The 17863-nt window shown below is 34.6% G+C and overlaps 1 protein-coding gene across 5 annotated transcripts in view; it reads left to right on the forward strand.

Moving 5' to 3' along the window:
- The first annotated feature begins 244 nt into the window (after window positions 1–244).
- Window positions 245–17863, forward strand: part of LOC133289161 (callose synthase 3-like) — a 29786-nt gene continuing 12167 nt past the window's right edge. For 2 of the 5 annotated variants that reach the window (XM_061487036.1, XM_061487061.1), the window contains exons 1-23: window positions 245–482; window positions 1090–1190; window positions 1818–1942; window positions 2019–2112; window positions 2269–2379; window positions 2469–2585; window positions 2713–2805; window positions 5228–5319; window positions 5613–5739; window positions 8008–8145; window positions 8267–8343; window positions 8435–8528; window positions 9938–10060; window positions 10171–10288; window positions 12634–12968; window positions 13101–13153; window positions 13246–13306; window positions 14007–14088; window positions 14167–14216; window positions 14292–14378; window positions 17332–17466; window positions 17558–17652; window positions 17757–17841. In XM_061487036.1, coding sequence (XP_061343020.1) covers window positions 287–482; window positions 1090–1190; window positions 1818–1942; window positions 2019–2112; window positions 2269–2379; window positions 2469–2585; window positions 2713–2805; window positions 5228–5319; window positions 5613–5739; window positions 8008–8145; window positions 8267–8343; window positions 8435–8528; window positions 9938–10060; window positions 10171–10288; window positions 12634–12968; window positions 13101–13153; window positions 13246–13306; window positions 14007–14088; window positions 14167–14216; window positions 14292–14378; window positions 17332–17466; window positions 17558–17652; window positions 17757–17841 — 2589 coding nt within the window. In that variant the 5' untranslated portion in view covers window positions 245–286. Of the gene's footprint in view, window positions 483–1089; window positions 1191–1817; window positions 1943–2018; window positions 2113–2268; window positions 2380–2468; window positions 2586–2712; window positions 2806–5227; window positions 5320–5612; window positions 5740–8007; window positions 8146–8266; window positions 8344–8434; window positions 8567–9937; window positions 10061–10170; window positions 10289–12633; window positions 12969–13100; window positions 13154–13245; window positions 13307–14006; window positions 14089–14166; window positions 14217–14291; window positions 14379–17331; window positions 17467–17557; window positions 17653–17756; window positions 17842–17863 lie in introns of all 5 variants that reach the window. The other 3 variants (XM_061487054.1, XM_061487046.1, XM_061487043.1) reach the window with 3 other exon arrangements.

Genomic DNA, 17863 nt, shown 5'->3' on the forward strand with positions numbered 1-17863 from the left:
TTGTTTCCACTCTCACGACTCTCTCTCTCTCTCTCTCTCTTAGGGCTTCTGCTTTCACTGCAATTCTTCTCGGTAGTTCTCATTTGTAACTAGTTACCTTCCTCAACGCAAACCATCATTTCTTCGCATTCATTATGCATTGTTATTTTTACATGCAAAGTTTTATTTTATTTTTCTCTCGTTGCAGGATGCTGAAACCAGAGTCTTATCTTTCACTTTGTGTTTGTATCTGCTCTCTGCATTGTTGTTTTTGGTGAATCGAAAGGGAGGTTAGATCTGTGGGAAAATGTCGTCGAGGGCGGGGCCGTCTGAGCCACCACAGGGGCCGCCGCAGAGGCGGATCACGCGGACGCAAACTGCTGGGAACCTTGGTGAGGCGACATTTAACAGCGAGGTCGTGCCTTCATCTCTTGTTGAGATTGCACCCATACTTCGCGTTGCTAATGAGGTTGAGAAGACACATCCCAGAGTTGCTTATCTATGTAAGTTATTCTTATTTTACATTCTCAACTGTTATGTTTTGGCTTTGCTTGATTGAAAGAAACTCGTGTTCACTGAGATGTGTCTCGTGGAGTTGTGGCTTTTGTTATGTTGATTAGGATGTAGTTTCAGTATAGTATAACTCACTGTCTCAATGCAAGCCACAGTAGCATAAGCTCATGCACGATTTACTATGTTTCCATGCAAAGTCCATTTACTATGTCTTTTGTGCGGTTTCATGCGGGATACAAATCCTTGTATTTTAGGAGGGATATCAATTCCCTTAATAGTAAAAGATTAATTATAATCGGTTTTAATATTTTGTCAATTAGAGTTGATTATTGGTGTAATCTCACCCTATTGGAAAATGGAATATACGAAATACCATTTTCTACAATAGTATCCTTAGATTTTGCTGTGTGCTTATGCTTGGATGAAATTCTATACGTGCTACTACTTAGTTTTGTATCTGTGCATTTCCTGCATAGGCTTTTGTTAAGTTTTCTAAACCTTTGTTTCCTGAATAACTCTTCATTGTGTGCCATATAAGCACCTTCATTATTTATTGGTGCTATTTCTATTTGAGGGATGTGTATTTTGCTCTTGTAGGCCGGTTTTATGCATTTGAGAAAGCTCATAGGCTGGACCCCACTTCAAGTGGTCGTGGTGTTCGGCAATTTAAAACTGCCCTTCTTCAACGTCTAGAAAGAGTAAGTGTTAACATGTTTTCTTTGCACAAGATACACTTATTGTGTTTCTTTTCCAGTAATCTTTTATGGTTTTGCTCCTTTACTCCACAATAATAAGGATGGACGAATAGATCATGGTTTTAAAACTGCCTTTTTGTTGCTCAATGCTCATGGAAGTTTTGCAATAATTTATTCCTCTATCGAGGAAAAGAAACTTCATAAATCAATGTGTGGTATCTTCTTGAAATTCAGTTGTTGTATCCTTTGGCATTATCATTTTTTATAACTGAGGAAAATTTAGTATTGAAAGGAAAAATGAATCAAGTTCTTCATTATTATCTAAGTAGTTGGATCATACAACATGTTTATAACCATGAGTGGAAAGTTGGCAATAGAGATCTAACATGCATTAGAAGTCTAACATTTAATGCTTTCTGTCTCGGAAATAGATCAATGGTATATCAAATTGAATTCAAACTGTCAAAATCTCCTCAACATCTAATTTACCACGCTTTTTTCCGTTATGTATAATGAGTGAGAATGGTTGCTCCTATCAAGATTCTGAGGTGGCAATGGCCTCAACATTAATTTAAAGTATTTCTTGTTAATTAAATATATCTTTTATCATTTTGTTCCATTTTTTGTTAGGAAAATGATCCAACATTGAAAGGAAGGGTAAAGAAAAGTGATGCTCGTGAGATGCAGAGTTTTTATCAGCATTACTACAAAAAATATATTCAAGCTTTACAAAATGCTGCTGATAAAGCTGATCGGTATGTTGTCTAGAATAGATAATGTGCAATAGGATATGTTCTGTGACTAGTGGTGACTTTGTCTTCTTACTTTCAGTGCACAGCTTACCAAGGCATATCAGACTGCTAATGTTCTTTTTGAGGTTTTGAAGGCTGTTAACATGACACAATCTATGGAAGTTGATCGTGAGGTTATCTTTTCTAGCTCCTATGATGTTATCTTCCTATTGTTGTTCCCTTTTATGTGAACCTTTATCTGTATTTAATTTAGCTGTTTATAATTTGCATTTGCTTTATAATTTTGATTTTCCTTTGTCTTTATGCTTCCGCCATTGGCATTGTAACAGATTTTGGAGACTCAAGATAAAGTTGCTGAGAAAACCGAGATCTTAGTTCCGTATAATATTCTTCCTCTTGATCCTGATAGTGCAAATCAGGCCATAATGAGATTTCCTGAGGTATGATCTCCAGTTTCATATATGTGTGTGATATTCTGGTCATCTTTTTTTCGTTTGTAATAAAAATACATATACATCACTCTTCACAGATCCAAGCTGCTGTATTTGCTCTTCGTAACACGAGGGGTCTTGCCTGGCCTAAGGACTCCAAGAAAAAAAAAGATGAGGACATTCTGGATTGGCTTGGGGTAATGTTTGGGTTTCAGGTAAATTACAGTCTGAAGCTGGTAATCTTTTAATGTATCTGAGTCTTGTATTTTTTAGTAGAGCATGACTTCTTCATCACTAACAAATCCAATGGGACTTGTTTGCCACCTCTTGTAAAAAATACAGAAGCACAATGTAGCAAATCAGAGAGAGCATTTGATCTTATTGCTTGCAAATGTGCACATAAGACAATTTCCCAAGCCTGATCAACAGCCAAAGGTCAGGGTTTAATTGGATCATTTTTTTCCTCTCCTTTTTGATTTAAATTTCTGTACAGAATGTTGTGTTTTTTACCTCCATTTTTTAATATATATTAAAGGGAGCACCTAGTGCTTTTAATGTGTTTTTTTAGTTTCATATTGAAGGTGGGTTCTCTATGGCATTCTCAATTTAGTCATAAAGTTGAATGATGAATACACTTTCTTACTGCTAGGAGGGTGGGGGAAGGATTTAGCTCTGGATGATTATGATGGAACCAGACAAATGCAACAACAATTTAACAGTAAATGAACAGGAAAAAATACTTCTATTACTCAATAAGACTTTGGAGATACATGTTGTGATAGTTAGTATCCATAATAACGAAAGAGAAACAGAACATTAACAAACTCCATATTCTTCCTACAAACTTCAACAGATAACGATTACAGACTCCACTACTGGAAAATGACTAAAGAAAATGGCAATGCAGAAAGATAAATCAAAGGTCTCAAATCACCCTCAAAGCCAAAGACATAGGTCTCAAGAGATCCCCAGAGATCTTTTTCCCAATTCCCATTTCAGTGAATACATACCTCCCTACACTACACACTGCCTACATTTTATCTTACTCACAGAATATTCTAGAATAACTAACTAACTGACCCACTTAATTTTAGGCCCATCAGATTTCAATTTCTATTGTTAAAATGGGCACTTTACACGAGCTGTCGAACTTGCGTAAATTAAAATAATCAGGTTTATAAAATCTTTGTAGTAAAATGTAAACCTGAATCGTCTCACAAGGAAATTGCAGAATGTTTATATCTCAATTTAAAAACAGAAAATAAAAAGGGGGATTTTTGTTCTATTCAAATTGAAATAAAGCAAAACGTAAAGATTGGGAATAAAACGAGATTAATTAAAACAATCAACCTAGAATTAGGATTCCATAGACATTTGTCATTGGACAATTGATTGCCAATTTCGTGGTTGACCCTAAACAATTTGGGATCCTTGCAATTGTTTAGGAAATCCCTCTCTAAGCAATCGCCTAGTGTTTGGTTGAATGCGGTGCGTCAATTTATGCGATCGTAAAATATTAGCCCGATTAATTTGAGATCATTGAGTTAATCAACCTAACCACTAAATCTAGTGATTATTCTCTTCCCAAGAACGCGATCGTGTATCTCAGATTGAACATCCACAATCGCGCGATGTCAACCTGAGTTGGAAAGAGAAACGAATTTGGTAAGGGGGAAGCACAGTTCTTTTGTATTAAACCCACATCCAAGCCGGGTTAGGGCTCCATTAATTTCGGTCCATAGACAAAAATAAAACTGAAACAATGGTTTTGGGCCTCAAAAGAATTGAGTTCTAATTACAAACTTAAATCCATGTAATTAAATAAAATTTCAGCAACTCGTTTTTGACTTGGGCTCTATCTTTGACTATCATATTGTCCGAACTGGGCTTTTATGTCTTCATAACATTTGTAGCTCTCTGAATTAGCTACAAAACGCAACAAGAATGGGGTCAATCGGACACCTGTGGAATGTGTTATGGTCAAAATACTGCAGTAACCCAAAGCTGGAAATTAAGGACGGAAATAAATTAAACCCAATAAAAAGCCAAAATTCCAATTTTACCCAAAAGACCATTATTTACATTCCAAATAATCTATGAAGCACCGACACTTCAAAATCCCTAACGTGTCGTGTCCGACACTTTTCGACACTCGCCGACACTTCGACACTTCCCGACACTCCAATACTCGTTGCAAAGACTCAAAAAAGGTTGAAAGGTTACATTGCGTTGTATTTTGAGTTCCAACTATTAGATTTGTTTGATTACGATTACTATTTTATTGAGTTTAATATAAACATTTGGGATATCTTATGTTTCTTTGCAAAATTGATGGGTATTATAAGTTTAGCTTTATTTTTTTGTTAAATTATTGAATATTAAATATAATATACACTACATAAATTAAAAATATTATATAATATCAAAATGTGTCCTAACGTGTCGAAATTTAACATTTTTTAGAATTAACGTGTCGGAGTGTCGTGTAGTGTCATATCTCGTGTCCCGTGTCGGTGCAACATAGCAAATAATCCTAAAATACTAATCAAGAGTAACACATAAGTGCAATAAATTATCAATTATCAGCACTATAAAGATGAATGGCGATATGTTACTATGCAGAAAATTATTTCTTCTTGGCTCTTGCTGGAAATGGTTTCCATGCTGCATGCATTTCATTTTTGAGGAGTTAAACAGTTGTGCAGCATACAGTTGTTGCTCCTCTATATTCCATTTTAATGGCAATATATCTTCGTCTGGAAACCATATACTTAACTAATCTTTTTCTTTCCATTAGAATATTCATATATTGATTTATGTTAAATCTGCTTGTAACTTTTACATATTATTTGCTTAGTTGGATGAACGTGCACTGACAGAAGTGATGAAGAAACTTTTCAAGAATTACAAAAAATGGTGCAAGTATTTGGGTCGGAAGAGTAGCCTTTGGTGAGAGTTTCTGATCTCATAATGTCGGAAGATTTTATAACTTCTCTTTTGTTGACTAGGAGCTTTTGTACTACATATGGTGACTAGAAACATTTTAATCTTGTTTTTCTATTTTAGTCGTACAGTTTATTTCATGATGTTAAATCAGTATATAGGCTCTTAAATTTAGTTGTGACTTTCAATTCTGAATCTGGATTCTTATTTGCAGCTTCTTTTAACTCTTGTTATCTAGCTTTTCATTATATGTTTATTTCAGCTTCTCATGCAACATATCTCATGGATGCATATTGCAGGTTGCCAACCATACAGCAGGAAGTGCAGCAGCGTAAATTACTATATATGGGTCTGTATCTTCTAATATGGGGTGAAGCTGCCAACCTAAGATTCATGCCAGAATGCCTTTGCTATATCTATCACCATGTAAGCTTTGTAACTTAAAAACGGACCTATGATGTTTATTTACTATTCCAGCACTCTATTTTTATAGTTGTGTAAGTTCCAAGTGAGGTTGTTAAGAGTATTTTTTTTGGCTTCATCTTGTTTTAATTTTTGTATATGTTTTGATACATTTGTGCTGATGAGTTAAAAATGGAGTTGCTATTGGATATTCAAATCCGTTGTCAAACAAAAATTCGCTAACAAATTTGTGTGTGCATGCGTGTGTACCCATGCCCGCATGTTTATGTCTATGTTTTTCCCTTTGATCTACCTAGGAACATAGATTTCAAATCTATTTCCTTAATTTTTTTGATCGTGTTATCCTTGATGTCCCGTTTATCCTCTTTGCTGCAGTCTTCTTGTACCCTTTTGTTCCATATATTTTAACTTGATAAAACCCCCTGGGTTTGGACTTTGGCCCATTAACAGTTTGCCAAGTTGGAGTTGTTGGGAATACTGTAAGCAGGTTGATAATATTGCGAGGGATGCAGTCCAACTTTGTTAATTTATTGTTATGCATTTGTTATAGTCAGTCTATGTAATAGACATGTATTTCAACATATGCCTCACATTATTCAACCTGAGAGCCAGGTTGATGAGAGGCAATTCTATTTGTCCTGGTGGAAGCACTGCCCACCCGGTGATAAAATCCATCTGAAAACTGTGTCACCATTTGGGTTTCCGATGTGTCTTGCTGTGAAGTTTCTCTGGCAACTGTCCTAGCTGCTAGCCACTGTTTGTTGCCGACCATCATCCACTGCATCCGCTGCCGAAATTTTTTTGTGAGATTTCCGTTTCTTTTTCAATGCTGATCACATTGAGGATATCCCAGTTGCAATCTGGCCCGTCATACCTTGTCCTGGCTGCAGCTTGGCCCATTGGTCGTTGTCCCCAATGCAGCCTTGCTCTGTCATTCAATGTCTTGGCTCATTATATTTTTATTTTTTATTTTTATTTTTTAAAATATTTTGTTCTCCCGGCATAAACTTTTCAAAACCCTGTCCAATCTATATATGAGCATTTCTAGTCTAGGTCTCAGCTTTAAGTAGATATTTCTAAGGATATTTCAATGGAGTGTTTGTGAGCTGTATTAACACTGTTCTCTAGTTAGAACAGTTTGAATTGCAGATTTCTATATCTTTTGAATGTGAAAGCGCTTTTTATTAAAGCTCAAACATGTTTTAACTGTTCCAATTGCAAAGTCCTCATTTTAGGCCCAAAAAATTCTGAAGCCCTTACCAAATGGCTTCATAAGAGCTTTGTAGATTACATTCATATTAAATGAACTTGCAAATACGTGTCTTTTAACTGGAAAAAAATAAAATAGAAAAAGAGTTTGTGTTAGTTGATGTTTTAACCAAGGTGTAATTTAGAAACAAGGCAAATTCCCTATACTTCTTGAGTCATTTAGCACTAAAAATTAATGCAGATAACCTTTCTTTTTATTTCCTAGTGATATTGTCATATGAGTCGAGCAGATAGGGAAATTCTCTAAATTCTCGTGTATAGAAATTTTCAAAGACCAACTAACCGAAAAGCCCAAGCTGTTAGTGCAGGTCCAATACTATTTTTGTATTTCTAGCATGCCCTCTCATATAATAGCGTTTTGGGTGAGTTTTTGACAATGCACAAGCCTCATTTCATGTTTTGGTTTTGGGTTTGGGGTTGAAGAATTTACAGGGCAAGATCCAATATAAACAAGAAAAAAATAGGAAATGAAAGAAAGAATGATTCTTTATTGATTAACAGGAAAAAGTACAAGGACAGAATACAAGAGCAAGCTCATCTCAAGGGCACTCCCCTTTACACACAGATTTCTCCGTCAATCTGCAATACAACCAAGATGCCTTCCTAATGGAGATAGACTCTTTGTATACCCTTACCCCTGTTTACCGCCTGACTTCCAACAAACTAACTGACTTGTCATCTAAGAATAACCACCCTACTTCTACTTGAGTATATTCCTGTGGGAATATACTTTTCAGACAGATAGCGTCTCCCTTCCTGGATTGCTATGCATAACATTTTATCTTGAAGAATGTGGCAGCATGAATAGAACTTCTTAGTTCTTATCACTTGGTCATAGAGGCCCAAGAAATTTTTTTCTCTAACACGTACATTTGTTTGTCCATATGATTTTGGCATTTCTGAATTCTGACATTGTTTGTATTGAATGAAATATTTTTGGTAACCTACTGCATTGTTGAATGTTGACATGCTTTGGGTTCTTTTTTATGGTGCTTCTTGTAGATGGCTTTTGAATTGTATGGTATGCTTGCTGGCAATGTTAGTCCAATGACGGGAGAAAATGTCAAGCCAGCCTATGGAGGTGAAGAGGAGGCTTTCTTAAGGAAAGTTGTAACCCCCATATATGATGTGATTGCAAAGGTGCTTTCTGCCATTGTTTATTTTCTTTTCCTCCATTTATGTTTGTCAGCACACACTACATATGATATTCATATTATTGATAATGTCTCTTAAAAAAATTGATAATTGCTTTGCTCAATAGGAAGCTGAACGGAGCAAAAGGGGGAGGTCAAAGCATTCACAATGGAGGAACTATGATGATTTAAATGAATATTTCTGGTATAATTAGCCGTTTCTCATTTTTTTTTTTGGTCCTTTACTGTTTATTATTTATGCCTGTCTGGGTTTTAGTTTTTAATTGCAATTATAGGTCAGCTGATTGTTTTCGGCTTGGTTGGCCAATGCGTGCTGATGCTGATTTCTTTAGCCTGCCAGTTGAGCAGCAAAATAGTGACAAATCTAATGTAAGCATTGATTGTGGTCTCTCTCATCTTCTGACTGTGTTACCCATTATAAACATTTATTTTCTCTCAATATGGGCCTGTGGGAATTCCGGGGAATTTATATATTTGGGGATCATTTGCAGACAGATTTTTCAGTATATATGCTCCAGAGCATGGTAGGCTGATGCTTTCCCATGTGGACGTAGTGGGAAATCAGCCTTACTTCTATTATTTGATAGCTGCTGTTGATGGTGAACATGGAGGGGAAACACAACAAAAAGAGAGAAATCTAGGGAGAGTGCGAAAGAAAAGAGAGAAGAAATCTTGGGTTTGATTGATTGTGTTCTAGTTGTTTTGTTCTTAAAACTATTTTGTAGAATAGTTATGGAAATAGATGTTTTCTGTGTTTTTTTTGTTTTGAAAGTTAAAAATCAAAACACAAAACAAATACAACTCAGACGTGTTCTCTAAATTTGATTTAAAAAAAAAAGTTACAATTTTACTTTTTTTACAAAACAGGCCTTGTCAAACAATTTTTTTTTGTTTTTTTGTTCTGAAAACAAAAAAACTGTTTTTAGAAACAGTATTCAAACAGGGTCTTTAGATCTGAAACTTATGATTTTATTTTCTCTGAACTTTTACATGGTTCTAGACTTTTTGGACCTGGAATCTATTAGAGTTTGTAACTGATTCTGTTAGAAGCAGTTACCGACCTTGTTACTCTTTTAGAGTTTGTTGCATACGTCAGAAATAGTTAGGAGATTCTGTTTGTAGTTTCAAGACTAAATTATTCTGAGTAAGCTTATTCTCTTACAGCTGCTGAAGAGATTCTAATATAACACCCCTCATAATTTAGTTGTAGTGCTATTACATTGGTGCTATATTTTTTCATAGAAGAGTTGAGCATTTCTGAAATTTATTTGCAAGTGAATGGAGATACCATTTGCTTTTATGACACGTTTGGTGAAGTATGATACTTAGGCTTTCTTTGAATTTCCTTCTGGGTGAAAGCCAACTTGTTGTAGTTAATGTGATAAAGCTTTTAAAGGAAATGATTCTTATTTTCTCAATCTTCATCCTCAACTTAGATTTTATTTTATTAATTGGGTACTTTTATGTTTTATAAAACTTATTTCTTGGAGAGAAAAAGTTGTTTCCAAAATTGACTGATTACTGATGTATATATGCATGATATATTGACTGATAACTGGTTATGATATTTAAATTCAATAGTTCTAGGCTTTAATGTTTGGCTGAAAATGGGAAGAATGTCTTATGTGCTTGATTATCATACTGATTTAAAATGTTGAATGGGTGCTTTTTATAATCCTCACTATCATATACGAGTAGATTCAAATAGTTACTGCTGAAAGCCTTAAACTTATATGTGCCACTGAATTTTAAGCCTTTCTGTTAACTTAAATTTACAGGATAGCAAGCCAGTTAATAGGGACAAATGGGTTGGAAAGGCGAACTTTGTTGAGATAAGGTCATTTTGGCATATTTTCAGAAGTTTTGATCGCATGTGGAGTTTTTTCATTCTCTGCTTACAGGTATTGATATTTTTTGCCTTGTTTTGCCCATCTACCTCCATGTGAGTGATTTTTCCCTTTAATGTCATGCTAAATGAGATCCACCTCTGAAAGAGCTAATTTGTCATTAGGCTATGATTATTGTTGCTTGGAATGGGTCTGGAGATCCAAGTGCAATCTTTAATGCTGATGTTTTCAAGAAGGTTCTTAGCGTGTTTATAACAGCTGCTATATTGAAGGTTGGACAAGGTACGTGATAGCCAATTTTACGAGCATATATATTGCTGGCAAATGCTATCCGATCACCAGTTTTATCCTTTTCGTATATATTAGATTATGTTGCTGTATAAAATTGTAGCCTACTGCACTTTGACCTTGATTCTGGAGCCATTTGTTCTTCTGATCTTGATGCTTGTCTAGCATGCAATAGTACCAATGGCCGGATGAAGATTAATTCAGTGAAAGTTTTTGGGTTTTGTTTGCTATTAAACAGGCTCTTGTAAAATGTTTCAAGACAGTACAGTTTCTATAGACAAGTGAAGTGAGTAGAGAGAGCCAGTGAAGAAGATTGAAAAAATGGTGCTAGAATTTACTAGTGGAGAAAATATGATGGGTTTTGGAAGCATTCTTCTCCTATTTTTATAATCCTAAAATTTTTCCCAATTCACAAGTGACCTCCTTGATAGGAATATGTAATGACTATAGGCTAGCCTACAGGCTGTGTAATTTTGATAAAATAGTGTTCATTAATTGAAAGGAAAAGGTCGTTGTAAGATTCCCAAATTTCTAACAATTTATAATAACATAAAATTTCTAAAATCATAAACAACTCCGAAATTTAAATTAACCAAATTTGGGAAATGTTACAAAAGACTAAAGTTTAACTAAGGGGGCGTTTGGTATAGGATAAATTTTTTTTATTCGGGAATCACGATTACTGGGAATATGGTAAGAAAAATAGTTTTCCGGGAATATTACCAAAAAGCTGTTTGGTAGGCCAAAATATTACGGGAATATTGGTTTAAGATTCCTGAGTATATGTTTGGTTGGTGATAAATATTGTTGGGAATATGGGGAGAATTTACAAAAGTACTTTTGTTGAATCCTGTTGAAAGCAATAGTACCAATATCTGACTTTTTTTGCGCAGAGGAAGATGAAATGGCGCATGTTGTTTTTTCCTATCCGAAAATAATCATCAAATATAATAATTTATTCATTATCTCTATTTATTCCCAAAATAATAAAGTTTCCAAAAATACTCTAAATACCACATGTATTAATTTAAATTTAAAATTACCTATAAAATTTTCATACAAAACTAATCTAAGAACACCTAGGGATTAGGATTACCTGTCTCCGTGTTTGATAACTTATAGAAGGAAAAGTGATTTGGGAAGAGAAACGCGGTTGGTAGCCAAAGAAAAATAACAAAATAAAATAAAATAAAAATTTGAAATAAAAGAAAGAGGAGAAGAGGAGAAGAGAAATGCTCACGATTGAAAGTGATTTGGTTTGGTTAGTCTGAGCCCCTATTTATAGCTGAAGTTTTGAGCTTAAGATATGGGCTTCGTAGAATTTATTTCCTTTTATTGGCTAGGATATTTCTGACTCATAGATGACTCATCTTATCTAATCAAATAAAGTATGCTAATTCATGATTGACTCATTCTCATCCATCAAATGAAGTATGCTGACTCATCCTAATACAATGCATTTAATGTTATGATATGCATAGGGATAAATACTATTATTATGTTCTTAATTATTACCAAAATAATCATTCACACTACCAATCAAATGATAATATCATTAAATGCATAAATTGCTATATATGACCAATCAATTAATAATTCAAATAATTATTATCACAATTTATCATTAGTTCTAATACTATATATATATATATATAAATATATATAAATTTACATTATTATTATTACTACTAATTTATAAATTGATATATTTATCATTAGTCCTAATACTATATATATATATATATATATATATATATAAATATATAAAATATATAAATTTACATTATTATTATTACTACTAATTTATAAATTGATATTATTATTAATTTATTATTATCATAAATTACTATTTACCCTGGGGTATTACAGTCATGCTAAATTGGATAATATATCCTCTAGGAAGTCAAAACTAAATTCTTTCATCTAGTACTTTTATCCAAAGTGTATTATATGGTAATGGTTACGTAAGAGATATTTCTTTGATTTACTGGGGGAAAATGATGGCTCTTTTGAGTAAGTATACACTTTAGTTAGTAGTTAATGTCTTGGGTTTTGTTGCTTTTGGAGGATTCTTTGTCCAATGCATTATGCAGTTGGACTTTTCTACTCTTGCCTGAATAAGATTATCTTGTTAGTCAGAATCTCTGGTTGCAATGAGTAGCATTATACTATAACTGAAAGCAGCCAATATGTGCAAGTAGCAAAATTTCACAAAGTACCGTACTTTCTTTTTGAAACCTTTTAACCTTTAGGTTTTTCCTGTTTGAAACAATCTTGTCATTTCATAAAGTGCAGGATGCTTATGGTTATCTATTCCTTTTTTATGTTCATGTCGACAGCTATTCTAGATGTGATCCTCAGTTGGAAAGCACAACGAAGTATGTCAATGCATGTTAAGTTAAGATACATTCTAAAAGTTGTTTCAGCTGCTGCATGGGTGATTGTTCTATCAGTAACTTATGCTAATGCCTGGGACAATCCTCCTGGCTTTGCTCAAACCATCCAAAGTTGGTTCGGAAGCAATTCAAGTTCACCTTCATTGTTTATTATGGCTGTTGTTATATACTTGTCACCAAATATGCTAGCTGCCATGTTGTTTTTGTTCCCGCTCATTCGTCGTTTTCTTGAGAGGTCGAACTATAGGATTGTAATGCTAATGATGTGGTGGTCACAGGTAGGTGATATGACAACTTTGTTTTGTATCTATATCTTTTAGTTTGGTTCACCAAACAACAGTTGTTTAGTGCCGTTGCAACTCAGATATACAGATTCTAACTTTGTGGTTTTGATGCTTTATAATCTGCAGCCTCGTCTCTATGTTGGTAGGGGGATGCATGAGAGCATATTTTCCCTTTTCAAGTAAGAATCTATAGTTTAAAAAGTTTCTTTGTTGTGAATGGTGTAACTTTACCAGGAATCTGATCTTAATGTGTCATCGATTATAATTTCAGGTACACGATGTTTTGGGTTCTCCTTATAATTACAAAGTTAGCGTTCAGTTACTATATAGAGGTGATTCCTTTTCATTCATGACTTTTGGATAAGTCTGTAATCTCCTCTACTTTTTCGTATTCATTTCCAGAGTTTCCCACAATTGTGGGAATGAATATGTGCAACTTTTTATTTGGGTATTAATCATCCTGTCTTGGATCTTGTATTTTTGATAAACCACCATTGTAAATTTGATTGAACTTTCAACCATATCTTTTATAGTAATCATTTAATTTAACTTGTTCTACTGTCTGTCTGTTGCTATAGCCAACCTTGTTTATGTAAAAAAAAAAATCTTTCATATTTTAACAGTTTGTATCTTTGCATTATTTAAAGAGGGCGAGTTTAGAGCATTAGTAAAATTGTTCCTTTATGACTGAAAGGTTACGGGTTCGAATCCGGAAAACAGTCTCTCTTTACTAATATGAAAGGGTAAGACTGCGTATAAGGATTGCCCTCACCCCTACCCTTTCTAGTCGAGATTTAATAGAGTGGTTGTGGTACTCTTTATATTTCTGTAAGATAAAACCTCTGGTGGGACCTAGAAAGCTATACCACACAAGCTATCTTTGTTTCTTTAAAAGAATCAACTAATTTTGCTTGTATAACTATCTTTATCATTTACTACAAAACCTAGACCACACTAGCAATCCTTGTTTCTTTTAAATAATTGATTAGTTTTACTTGTTTGAACGGTCTGTATCTTTCATTCTTATTATAGATAAAACCTCTCGTGGGACCTACAAAATCTATAATGAGTGTAAAAATCTCGACTTTCCAGTGGCATGAATTCTTTCCCCGTGGTAATAAGCTCGAACACTTGGATTTTTCATTTTATTTCATTTTTGCACAAATGAATTTATAAGTTTTGTGCTATGCAGCTCGAAAAAATCTTGGTGTTGTAGTTGCACTCTGGGCTCCAATTATTCTGGTATGTGTTTTGATTACCTGATTCAGTTACTCTTTTAATGTATATTACATTATGATCTACCCTTTTTTTTCTCAGGTATACTTCATGGATACCCAAATTTGGTATGCCATATTTTCTACTTTATTTGGTGGTATTTATGGGGCATTCCGTCGCCTCGGAGAGGTTAGTAGATTGCCCACTCCTATGATCTCTTTTTTAGTGGTTTGTTTTGGATCTTTTATTTTTGTTGCTTTTTTTATTGTTTGTATATTTTGGACTTGGTTGGAAATCTAAAGTGTGAATGCATTTTTCTATATGATATTTGCAAATTCTTTCCTCAGCTGACCTTTTTACCCTGATAGCTGGGCAGTTCTTCATGCAATAATTTTCTATCCATAGAGGCAGTCATTTCTGTTTGGTTGGATATAATCATTGAACATTCCTTGATTCTCCTTATGAGGGTATACCATATGTTTACCTCATTATTTTCTTTTCAAGTTACATCTGTCGTCGTATTAAAAAGCTGTAAAAGCGATAATGTTTCTATCCTATGGTTTTAAAGATTTTCCTTTGGTTTATGAATTTTTATACTAATATGCTGTGCACTTAAGATGTTTGTGGAGTGACTTGTATGTATGTATATATATTTCAAATTTGTTCCGAACATGGTAGAATTGGAGTTCATTTTGCTCCATAGTTATGATTTAGATAGATCTTCTCCTAGCATCTTTTGTTGCGATCATAAACTGGCGGCACATCGCCGGAAAACTCAAAGTCCGGCCATTGTTAAAGCTTGTTAGAGATATATAAAACTATTAATGTGGCCTCACCCAATAGCTTAATCTTTTGGGTTGATTTAGTTCTTTACATGGTATCAGAGCTTCTATTTCTCGGGCTTGATCCTCACCGCCCCCCACTTTCTATTGTGAAATTTCTGAGCACAGGTAGGTGGGCCTGTGCATTGTCCACCCTTCAAGCCTAGTGGGCTCTCATGTGAGGTGGCTGTTAGAGATATATAAATCATTAATGAGCCTCCCTCACAAACTTAAGCTTTTGGGTTGAATTGGTTCTTTACATGGTATCAGAACCTCTGTGTCACGGGTTCGATCCTCACCGCTCCTCACTTTCTATTGTGGAATTTATTAGCATAGATAGGCTGGACCTGATGCATCATCTACCTTTCAAGCCCAATAAGCTCTTGTGTGAGGAGGTGTGTTATAGAATAGTATAAACCATTAAAAAGCCCTCACCCAAATGCTTAAGCTGTTGGGTGAGGCTACATTAATGGTTTTATATATCTTTAACACGCCCCCTCACAAGAGAGCCCATTGGGCTTGAAAGGTGAATGATGCATCAGGCACAACCTACCTGTGCTAAGAAATTCCACAAAGAAAAATATGGGGTGGCGAGGATCGAACCCGGGACATCGAGGCTCTGATACCATGTAAAGAAACAATTCAACCCAAAAGCTTTAGCTAGTGGGTGAAGCTATATTAATGGTTTTATATATCTCTATCTCTGGGGAAATCTTGTGACCTGGAGAAGTAAGAAAGAAATAGTTGTTTCCCGGAGTAGTGCAGAAGTAGAATTTTGGGCTTTAGCCCATGGTATTTGTGAAGGAATTTGGTTAAGACTCTTTCACGAATTGGAGATATCTTTTTCTCTACTTGTCAGAGTGTATTGTGATAATAAGGCTGCTCTCAGTATTGCTCAAAATCTAGTTCACCATAACAAAACATGTGGAGGTTGATCGCCACTATCAAAGAAAAATTAGATGATGGAAATGTGTGTATGGTGTATATTCCTACCAAAGAGCAGACTGCAGATATCCTGACTAAGTGCCTACACCGGCCAGCCTTTGAAGACCTAATTGGCAAGTTGAGAATGATCAAATATACCTCCCAACTTGAGTGGAGGAAATTAGGATTAAAATCTTTTCGCTTTTATTTCCTATTAATTAGTGATTAGATAGGATAGGGCTGATGACTCATTGCTGAGTCATTCTTATCCATTTTTTCTCGTTTACTCTTTGTAAAGAACCAATTCAACCCAAAAGCTTAAACTTGTGGGTGAGACTATATTAATGGTTTTATATATCTCTAACACGCCCCCCTCACAAGAGAGCTCATTGGGCTTGAAAGGTGGATGATGCATCAGGCGCAGTTTACCTGTATTAAGAAAATTTCACAAGAGAAAGTGGGGAGCGATGAGGATCGAACCCGTGAGACCGAGGCTCTGATACCATGTAAAGAACCAATTTAACCCAAAAGCTTGAACTTGTGTGTTAGGCTATATTAATGGTTTTATATATCTCTAACACTCTTGTATATATACCCTATAAGTGTGTAACAATTCAGAAAAAACCATTTTTTTCATATTTCAATAGTTCTCATATTCTTTGGGTATCACATTCGTTTGTTACAAAATGATAGTGCTTTATTGTTATTATTTGCTTTTATTTCTACTAAAATTTTCTTGTGGCCAGTTTCATTTATGCTGCACCATCATCTATAGGGGTTGTGTGTTGTTTGTTTTCTTTGCTCTTTTGGTTTTAACACGTACAATGAGATGATACTTCTGATTATTATATTATGGATAGTTAGACTTTGTTATTTGGGATTTATGGTTTATTTATTCGTATTTTGGGATTTTGGAACTTAGTTGTTTGGGTCTTGGGATATCTTTTTCCATGTTGAATATTCTAGTTTTTGTTTGGTTTAGTCTCTGGTTTTCCTGCACTGGTAGAACTGGTGAGTATCTCTTGCACTGCATGGTTTTTTAATTTCAGCTAAAATTTAGGAAAACATAGAGTAAAAGAGAGGTGTTTGACATTGAAATGAGGATATGCATGATTAGATTGAATGAGAATTTGAAATTTTAAAGAAGAGAAGTTAAGAAAAGAACATATCATTATTTGAAGAGTCCAATAAGAAACTAACCAACTTTCAAGTAAAAGTACTATAATAGATAAGGGTGCATCAGGGTTGTTGTGTTTTAGGGATTCCAGCTTTAAGAATGAATTGTTTATCAAAGAAGTTGTGTGTTCCTGAGATTTTTTACATCATTCCATGCTGAACATATATCAGTTTTTCTTTTTTCAAACATTGGCAATCATTTCATTGTTTACTGATTTCAGATAAGGACACTGGGAATGCTTAGATCTCGTTTTGAATCATTGCCCGGTGCCTTCAATGACTGTTTGATCCCAGAGGAAAATAGTGAGCCAAGGAAAAAGGGATTGAAAGCCATTTTATCTAGCAGATTTGATCAGGTTAATCATTTTATCATCACTTTCGTAAGCTTGTGGTTGAAAATTAGAGCATCTTTACTTCAAATTACATTACCTTGGCTTATTGATGCAGATCCCATCTAACAAAGATAAAGAAGCTGCAAGATTTGCACAACTGTGGAACCAAATAATCACTAGTTTTAGAGAGGAAGATCTTATCAGTAATAGGTGATCTGCGGGATACATTTATGTTTCTGGTTTATGATCTTCTCTCCCTAGATAGAGTACCGTATTTTTTGACAATAATGTGCTGAGGTGGTTATACTATTCAGGGAAATGGACCTTTTGCTTGTACCCTATTGGGCTGATCGTGAGTTGGACCTTATCCAATGGCCTCCATTTCTACTTGCCAGCAAGGTTATTTATTTTGATTTATTTT

Source organism: Gastrolobium bilobum, unplaced genomic scaffold, assembly GCF_033153095.1.
Source record: "Gastrolobium bilobum isolate Gb01-03AN ecotype WA unplaced genomic scaffold, APGP_CSIRO_Gbil_v1 utg22497, whole genome shotgun sequence".
Classification (NCBI taxonomy): domain Eukaryota; kingdom Viridiplantae; phylum Streptophyta; class Magnoliopsida; order Fabales; family Fabaceae; genus Gastrolobium; species Gastrolobium bilobum.